This window comes from Sinocyclocheilus anshuiensis, unplaced genomic scaffold (assembly GCF_001515605.1).
Source record: "Sinocyclocheilus anshuiensis isolate Anshui unplaced genomic scaffold, SAMN03320099.WGS_v1.1 scaffold47, whole genome shotgun sequence".
NCBI lineage: Eukaryota > Metazoa > Chordata > Actinopteri > Cypriniformes > Cyprinidae > Sinocyclocheilus > Sinocyclocheilus anshuiensis.
Window position 1 is genome coordinate 954,478 of NW_015551047.1, and position 9,937 is coordinate 964,414.

General features: G+C 40.2%; 1 protein-coding gene across 1 annotated transcript in view; it reads left to right on the forward strand.

Moving 5' to 3' along the window:
- The window catches only part of LOC107661850 (B-cell receptor CD22-like), a 9,128-nt gene extending 2,537 nt beyond the window's left edge, over nt 1-6,591 (forward strand). Inside the window, exons 2-9 of the mRNA XM_016451630.1 lie at nt 969-1,004; nt 2,652-2,924; nt 2,999-3,130; nt 4,210-4,380; nt 4,454-4,735; nt 5,931-6,173; nt 6,268-6,381; nt 6,544-6,591. Of these exons, the coding sequence (XP_016307116.1) occupies nt 969-1,004; nt 2,652-2,924; nt 2,999-3,130; nt 4,210-4,380; nt 4,454-4,735; nt 5,931-6,173; nt 6,268-6,381; nt 6,544-6,578 (1,286 nt within the window). The 3' untranslated portion in view covers nt 6,579-6,591. The remainder of the gene's footprint in view (nt 1-968; nt 1,005-2,651; nt 2,925-2,998; nt 3,131-4,209; nt 4,381-4,453; nt 4,736-5,930; nt 6,174-6,267; nt 6,382-6,543) is intronic.
- The last annotated feature ends 3,346 nt before the right edge of the window (nt 6,592-9,937 follow it).

Genomic DNA, 9,937 nt, shown 5'->3' on the forward strand with positions numbered 1-9,937 from the left:
TGTTGTGGAAGCTGTCCTCAGTAAAATGCGCAGCACACAATAGCAAATTGGGGTTATAATGCTCAGGGACAGAGTTAAAAAATAAATTGCAACCACTGTTTCCTGACATCATCCGCTTTCGGAAGCCCAAACAAAGACGTTTGGGCATGGAGGTGAAAAAAACCAGCGTTTCAGGCGGTCGCGCACCAGACGAGAAGCGCAGTGTCGCATCACGCCACGTCTTTAAAATTCAAATACATTATTTTCTATGAGTGTAGGTACACCGGTGGCGCCGTTCGGCAGCTCTTCTTCTTAATTTTCTCTGATGCACTAACTCTGCAGCAGCACTTCTTCGTCGTCGTCTCGTCTGATGCACTCACTCAACCAAGCGTTCTAACCACAACCTCGCCCCTCCCCAACCCCCAACCATTCGAATCTCCGTAGGCGGGCATTATTTGTAATGATATTCCAGTGAGCCGCTTTGTGATATCACAAAGCCCGGAAACCAACACTGTAGTCCAAACGAGCCATTCGTTGTAGTTCTTGAAAAGGGTTCAACTTGAAAAGTTCTTGAAATATCTCCCTTTGGAGTGGACTTTGAGGTTTGTAACTTTCTAGATCTTTTTTATGCCCAAACATACACACTACACACTGACTAAAATTTAAAAAGTGAAAAAGCATAATAGGACCCCTTTAAGAATTATTTTCAATAATTGTCTCTGCCTTTTCAGACACTGGAAGGTTTTCAGAAAATTCTCAGGTTACTTAAATGTTTTCTACATCAGCAGATAATCATCTGCACTGATATAGATGCCTCTAGTTATATGCAAATTAGACAAATCTTCTGAAAAATAAATAACTATATTCTTCTTGTCAAGCTGAGAAACATGCAAGCATAAACTGATGGTGTTTTACACAGAAGGAAGAATATACCTCAGTTCATCAGCTCCATGTTCATGCTGTATTGAGTTTTTCACTTTGTGTTTTAGTGCTGATTTCAAACATCCACTCTGGACACACTGATGGTGAGTCAATTTGATTTATATATTTAATAACATATAGGTGATTTTACACTGTTACAAATCAGCAAAGAAAACGAGTGTTGCAGAGAAAAAGGGACTGCTAGGTTCTGGTTCTAAGAGTGTGAGCAGTATGCATCCTGGGTGTCGGTCAGGACACAAAGGACGAGGGGACTGGAGCTTCCTCCCAAAGAGTCACAAATGACTGTTACTGCTCAATCCAGAATATTAAAATAACCCATTTTACATTTACTTAACAATCAAAGGCTTCAAATACATAATAAATGTGCAAATGAGGTCAATAGCACTTTTCATCTAGTTACAAGAAATGTTGTCAGGAGTCATTGATAAATCCAAATGAATTTACAAATGTATCGTTAATCCCATACAACTACATCAAAGGAAAACAATAGTGGTTAATCCTTTCTGCAGTATAATTGATTCACAAATTACAGACAGATTACAACGTATACTCTAACATTTAACTCAGTATTTCACATAAATCAGGTTCATCTTTAATAAACAAAACAAGTGAAGACAAAACGGTTGTTGACTGGGTACACTTGAAACAAGGTTAAATATAAAGATATCGACAAACAATTAAGGCCTGTTCAAATACCCACATTTGCAGTCTTGGCTACTTGAAAGCACATGCACGCAACAGGAAGTAAATGCCCAAGACTGTCCCAGGTTTTAAAAATGCCAAAGCGCAGTGGCCTTAACGCACACTAAATCCAAACTATCTTCAATACTGCTCTGAAGTGGTATTCGAAGCTATGTGTAACCCAGCATACATCACGTTCTGGAAATAAATCAAAAGACTTTTGCTGAGATCTCGCGAGAGGTAGCAGAAACCTTTCCAGTGTAAGTTAAATATTAATAATACTTCCTCTTCAGGAACTCGAGCTGCGTCGAAAACGCTAGGGGAACGTGTCGTTAAAGGCTCCGGCACTGCCATCCAAGCCGCTGCGTACGACATCAGCGCTGGTGGGCAAGGGGTACGCCTGTTCGGCGACGCTGTCAATTCAGTCGTCAACAGGGACCAGGAGGCTCGAAAACAAGCGGTGGTGTTTCAGCGGTTCCTTCCTCGCCGTATTTCAGCTCCGGGGGCTGCTTTCATATAATTTGGTATAGGAAAACAAAGTGTTGCACATTTGCAACATCAGTGCCAAGATGAGTATGTTTACTCTTTTTATCACTTGATTTGAAGCACCACAATTACAAAATAAAATAAGTGTTACATTTGTTGCATTACAAACACCTTTTTTTACAAGGCAAATTACTCACATGACAGTTCTGAGGTGTAACAACAAACATACAAAACATTTCCAGTGAACAGAGAATCTTCAGAAATATGTTCATACCTCTGAAGTCTTGAGATTGAACAAGATGGTTTCAGTTTCCGTCTCGATCATCAGTCATTGTAAAATTGGTTAACTCTTTTTACTTGTCCTCTTGGTTTACACAACCATTAGCCATTTACAGCCTTGTTGATGAGTCAGTGATAAGCTGCTGCATTTCATGATGCAGAAGTCATGATATATTTCTGCAGCACATTTTCCTATAAAAATAAAAGGTTGTAATCCAAAATCAAGTAACTGCGGTCACGCAAACAGCACATTATTTTCATTGTGAATTGTTGTCGTTGTACAGAGAGACCAAAAGCCAAAGTGACCATTGAACCTGATCAACATGTATTCAGAGGAGAGACAGTCACTCTCAGATGTGACATTGATGGTGAAGCAGTCACTAGTTGGCAGTACAGCTGGTATAAAGACGGTTCAGTCAGTGTTTTCAGTGAACTACAGGAACATACATTCAGTCCTGTTACTGAGTCTGATGCAGGTAAATACTCCTGTTATGGAGAAGAGAGAGGAGGATCACGAACATCAAACATCAGTGATGCAGTTACACTGACAGTATCAGGTGAGTTTCATCATCTCTTCATATAAACACATACAAGTTTAACATGTTATTAATGAGTCATTTGTCAATTTCAGTTCCCAGAGCAGTTTTAAGTGTTTCTCCACAGAAGTGGTTGACTGAAGGAGATCCAGTGACTCTGATCTGTGAGGTTAAAGGCTCCTCTACAGGCTGGACATTCAGCTGGTACACTCTAACGGTTTCATCAGGTATAAGTCATAATGTGCTTCATGTGATAACATCTGAATGAACTGGTTTTATTCAAGCAAATTACTGCTTAAAGGGAAAGTATACCCCATTTCATTTAAACACCCTGGTATTACTCTAATGCTGTATGCATTTTTTTCCCGGACCACCTGTGCACACTCATCCACACTGTATAATGGCAGTGGGTATGATCAGCATCAAGCTTTTGAAAAAAGATGCCAATGAATCATAGAATGGTACCATGCAACACATGCTGTATATTTCAGGTGTTCTTGGGGTATATGATATGCTATAGTTTGGTAAAAAAAAACAATGCATTATTTAATGAAAATCCTAACCTGGTTATTTTCTATAAATAACGTGAAGCAGCCAAAAAACAACCCAAAACCACAGAAGGTGAGGCTTACTTGTGACACGCCAGTCATCCTTTACAATTGTGTCTTGAGGTTTATTTTATCCACCGGAAACTTTACAAACACTGAGCCATTACTTGATGGATCAGAAGATTATTTAAATCAAGACAACAATTCAAATGAATATATGGTCAATAAAAAATGTGTGCTCCTGCACTCACCCCCTTCTTTCCTAATTGATTAATAAAACGTGACATGAAATACAGTGCCTAGAAATCCCAGAAAGTATCCATGTACTTTCATCACAGCTGAACATCTCCAGAACTCTTGTTGTCATGACAGTCAAACTGACAGTTGACAGATGAAAGCGATAACTTAGGCATATATTCACCTCAGAAAAGAAAGTACATGGATTTTGTCGCGTTTTTTAATATTGATTTTTCACAATATTTTTTAATGTAAACTATCCCTTTAATGTGACTGAATCAACCTTACTGTGGGTTACATCAGTAACATTCTACCCCAAACTCTTACAATTGGTGTGTCTGACTGATCTGGATGTTCAAACAAACATAGCGATGTTTTGATGACTATGGATGACTTCCGTCTCTGCATATTAGGCTGAGCTGGGAGACATTAACATTTAAAGCAATTACATTCACTTTAAAGGTCAGAATACCTAGAAATACATATTTATGGTAACAATTGCACATTCTCACTTTATACAGACAGCAGTCATCATTATACGCCACTCTCAGACAGCAGCAGAGGAGCTGGAGGAAACTACACTGTCAGTTCCGCTGCTCTAAAACACACAGGAGTTTATGTGTGCAGAGCAGAGAGAGAAAACCCTGCCTATTACACAACCTACAGCAACACACAACCACTATGGATCACCGGTCAGTATTTTTTTCATTATTGAATGCACAAATTTAAAACATTTCTAAATTGTAGCTGTAACTGTCTTCCCAGGTGTTTCTCCTCCAGTCTCTCTGATCGTCAGTCCCAGCAGAACTCAACACTTCACATTGGTCACTATCTCTCTGAGCTGTGAGGACCAGAGTAACTCTGATAGATGGAGAGTGAGAAGATACACAGACCATGCGCAGCTGGAAGATTGTTTACTATCAAGCTGGGGATCACAAACAGGATCTACATGTAAAATCAGCTCCACCGTCCCATTAGACACTGGAGTGTACTGGTGTCAGTCTGAATCTGGAGATAGCTATAACCTTGTTAATATCACTGTACACAGTGAGTATATATTTCTGTATATATTCATTTCACAGGCAGTTTACAGTAAGTGCATAATGCTGGTTAGTACAGGAAGCAGGGGTCCTTATTATTTTTGAAACCAAGGACACCAGTATTTGTAGTTTTTTATTTATTTATTTTTTAAAGCATAAATAGTGTGATTAGTGTGTTCACACTGAAAATTCCAAATAGAAAAAGTGCACATCAAATACCCAGAGGATGCACATAAAAAAAAACTAAGTGTGGGAATGTTGCTCACTTCATGTACTATCACAGCTTTAATTACATACTGGAGAGGGTGTGGCTATCAGATTCTGATGTTGGATGACAAAATAACCATATAATTCATACAGTAGACAGTTGAGTGCATAATGCACAGACTAATAGTAAATAGTGTATAGTGCATAATTTGGGACACAACTTATATTAGTGGTATAAGTTTAGAGGTGTATTTTTTAACTGGGATCTATACTCTTAAAGGGGACATATCGTGAAAATCTCACTTTTTCCGTGTTTAAGTGCTATAATTGGGTCCCAGGTGCATCTACCAACCCAGAAAATTTAGTTTAGTACTTACATGCCATGTGACAGTCGCTTTCTGTGCACGTGTTTTGGATGTGTGCGCTCAGAAAACCCTATATCAGAAGTTGGTGCTCTTCAGTCACTTTTGACCGAAAAAATTTCTGTTTTGAATTTTTAAAAATCACAGCTTCATCGGAATGGTATGAAACTTTGTGACTTTTATGGCACTTGGAATGTGAACACATTAAACAATTGAGGGCATGATTCGAGCAGGCTAAGTGGTCGTAAAAAAAATAGTCACACTTGTGGACTTAGGTCAAAAATGACCAACCATAGGAAATGAATGGGAAATCGACAAAAACACAAAACATTCAGAGAACTTTTATGTGTATAATCTACAAATCTGCCACAATGCAGAAAAAAGTACACAGCAATGACGGGGTGAAACTTTAAAACATCAAGAGTGCAAAACCAACACATTCACTCACGCACATGCGCCTACACACACACACACACACACACACACACACACGTGTGTACCGTGTGACTGTAACACAGCAAATATGTAAAAAAAATATGCAGTGGAATGGGAATTTAACCATAACAGTGACAGCTATACAGTGTAGTCAACTACTCTGTTTACATAAAGTTTGTGTTTTCTCTGTTTCTGTAGTTGGTGTGATTCTGGAGAGTCCTGTTCATCCTGTGACCGAAGGCGATACTCTGACTCTACGCTGTTTATATCCATATTCAACCCCACCAAACCTCAGAGCTGATTTCTATAAAGATGAATCACTCATCCAGAATCAAACTACAGAGATTATCATCTCTACTGTCTCAAAGTCACATGAGGGTTTCTACTACTGCAAACACCCAGAGAGAGGAGAGTCACCCAAGAGCTGGATCTCAGTCACAGGTGAGAGTCAGTGAAACTGTGAGCTGATTTATTTCTTCATATGCTCTTGTTCAGATATAGTGCTTGATAAAGTGTTTGTGTGTCTCTTTTTCAGTGTCTCATTCAGAATCTCAGATCTCTGTCCTCCACACACTCAGTTCTGTACTGGCAGTTTGTCCATATCTGCTAGTGACAGTCGTGCTGATTTTCAAATGCTGCAGGATGAGAGGTAAAACGATTTATTTGAAGCCACTGTAATCATATTTTATTGATAAACAGCTACCTCTTGTGCAGCTTTCAAATTTGCGTTAAAATAGTTAAAAGATGACTAGCAAATAACACAGGAAAAAAAAAACAAGTGAATGCTGAGATGTGTGTATTTAATTAACAGTTACATCTGTTGAAGAGGAAGAAACTTTTGTTTGACATTCTGTTCGGAGCTTCATCCTGAATTTCTCTTTATTTCTCATTATCCTATTCACAAGCTTTTACTTGCCTACTGGCAGTTTACTTACTGTAATGACCAAGTTTTGAGAGTGATAACTGCATTTAAATGCAAGAATGAATCCCATTAGTTATTGTACTCACAGTTTAAGGAATACAGAAGTCACTCAGATTGACAATGGCTAAACTTTTGCTGTTTCTGTGTATGCCTGCTTCACATTATAACCACATGAGCACAACACTGTAATTTGTATAAGCATGTATATTCCTTATTTTAGCTCATGATTCCTGCCTTATATCACTGCTATGCCTTGTAGGTTTTTGAGATTTCCGTGTCCATGTTTCCTTGTTTTATATAGTGTTTTTTTAAAGGGGGTACAATGCTGTTTCATGCATTCAGAGTTGTTTACACTGTTAAAGAGTTGGATTTTCATGTTAAGCATGGACAAAGTTTCAAAAAACAATTTGGACATATGACGGAGTATTTCTGTGTCAAAAATCTTACTTCCGGATTAACGCGCTTCATCCGGCAGCAGCGCTGCACGGGACTTGCTCAGGAAGAATGTCTCCAATCCAAAGAAGTGTGTTTTTGGTAAGGGAAATATAACTTTGTTCAGCTTCCTAAAGAACCCAGCGTTATGTAAACAGTGGATACAGTTTTTCCGGGGCAGCAACGGAGTTTCACAAGTGTGTTTGTTGACGAAAGTTTTATAAACAAGGCCCAGTTCGACGCTGGATTTGCACATCGTTTGATACTGAAAGATGGAGCGGTCCCAGCTATAAAAGATCCCAAACATGATTCAGAACTGCAGACGGTAAGTGAAACGGCATCAAATGTCTGTTTTGTTGGCATTCGGCGCACAAGTACTCGTCACTCTTTAGCTCCGCCCACGGCGTGCCCCCAGGAGCTCTGCTTTTTCCAGAGAGAATCGTAAAGCTGTATCTTTCTTTTATAAATATGATACAACTAAAGACTTTTTGGAGATATGAAGGATGCAGTACTACTCTATAGGTACTCAAGATTAACATGAGATTGGGTGAAACTGTGTGTGTTATGCCCCCTTTAATATTGAAGCGGATGCTTTATTAAATTCTTGAAGTGTGACCTTGTTACTTGAACAGTAAAAGAAAAGGAACAACAGCCTCTTATTACAATGTATCATCTTTTACATGCCAATCTCTAAATATTTGTTGACAAGTTTGTTGTTTCCAGAGCCAGTGAATTCACATGCTTATTTTTACACATCCTGTTGTTTTGACTGGTGTGTAAAAATGCATGCTAGTGTTCACATGGTGAGAGCTGCCTGTTGTGGTAACATTGTGATGGTTTCTAAATGCAACTGAACAGGAACACATGATGTCAAATACTGAATATGTGTTTAAATTTGTGAAACACAAGGATAGTGTTAATAGTTCTGAGAAATCTTCTAGAAAATGCTGTTATGTTTGTGACACTTGGCCGTTATAATGGAGTTTAATGTCTAAGCAATTAAGAAAACTGTATTAAGGTTAGTGATTTATTAAAAACCTTTAACCTCAAGTATGAGCAACAAGAAATGTTGATGCTTAGCAAGCACCATTAATGAAAATTCTGTTAAATGTTACTGCATGAAGCGCTAATAAAACAAAATATGAAAACCACCTTTGAGCTTCACTGCACATATATATTGGTTTTAATAAATCATGGCACTATCAACTAGAAATTCTTAGAAATGTATATATATATATATATATATATAAAGTCTTGTCGTGTCCATATGAACAGTTCCATTCGGTCTACTCGGTCTTGTCTTGTCCATGGAGGCTCGTCTGGGGCAGGCAGCTTCTCTTGTCATGGCCACGGAGGCCATTCCCAAGCCGCTTGCTTCTCCTGTTGCTTCTAGGGAAATGGTTCCTGAGTCTAACCCTGAGAGGGCCCCTGACTCCACGTCCAGCCCAATGAGGGCTGTTGTACTCACGTCATGCCCAGAGAGGGCCTCAGATTCCGAGCCTAGCCCAAGGAGGGCTCCTGTTTCTGTGTGTAGCCCACGGAGGGCTCCTGTCCCTGAGTTTAGCCCAGTGAGTGCTCCTGTCCCCGAGTTTAGCCCAGTGAGGGCTCCTGTCCCCGAGTTTAGCCCAGTGAGGGCTCCTATCCCCGAGTTTAACCCAGTGAGGGCCCCTGTCCCCGAGTTTAGCCCAAGGAGGGCTCCAGTCCCAGAATCCAGTCCAGAGTGCACTCCTGTGCCCACGCCTCGAGAGTGCCCACCAGTGCCCGCTCCATTTAAGCCCAGTATTTTCCTGTATCTAGCGTCTGCTATTAACGTCGATGTTGGGGTTCTTGTGTGTCTCTGCCTGCCTTGTGTTCCCTGCCTTGTGTTACCCCTTTTGGATTACGGATTAATGACTGTTTATTTTGAGTTTATCCTCGTCTCCGTGTTCTTCGTTTTGCCACAGAAGGCATCCGTGACACCTAAAGATCTGACTGCAGGTTTCAGGAAGTCTTGAGGCTTTAACACAATCTGTGTTTTTAACTGTCTGTCATCATTCAGTCAGTATGGAGCTCAGTCAACTTCCTCTTGTGCTCTGTGAGTATTATTGTCTCTAAATGTATTTCAGTGGATAATATTTATTAAAATATTGAAAATGAAGCGATTTTTTTGCACAGTTGTTGTCCTCATTATCTTAATATTCACTAGTTCACCGGTAGTTCACAAATATGAAGAGTTTCTTCATTCCTCTGCATGCGATCATACTGTTGGCTTGAAGTGCACTAAGCTAAATACTTGAAGTTCTAAGCTATGATGCAATCTAAAAAACAAAATCAAACAAAAATATGTATTTGTACACATATGCAGTCCCTCACAAAATATCTTAATTGATCTTAATGAATTATTAAACATTTGTGACACACACACACACACACACACGCATATATATATTCTTTATATAATCACATGCTGATGCAGTGTGTGTGTGTCACTCTGCACTACTGTGAGGAGACGAAGGAGCGAGGAGATTAACACAAGGGAGAAAATGGGTCATGGAGCACGTGGGGGAGGAAAACAAACCCATGGCGGATCCGGCAGTTCAGGAGGCCATGGTGGAGCAGACAGTTCAGGAGACCATGGCGGAGCAGACAGTTCAGGAGGCCATGGCAGAGCAGACTGTTCAGGAGGCCATGGCTGAGCAGACAGTTCAGGTGGCCATGGCGGAGCAGACAGTTCAGGAGGCCATGGCGGAGCAGACAGTTCAGGAGGCCATGGCGGAGCAGGCAGTTCAGGAGGCCATGGCGGAGCAGACAGTTCAGGAGGCCATGGCGGAGCAGACAGTTCAGGAGGCCATGGCGGAGCAGACAGTTCAGG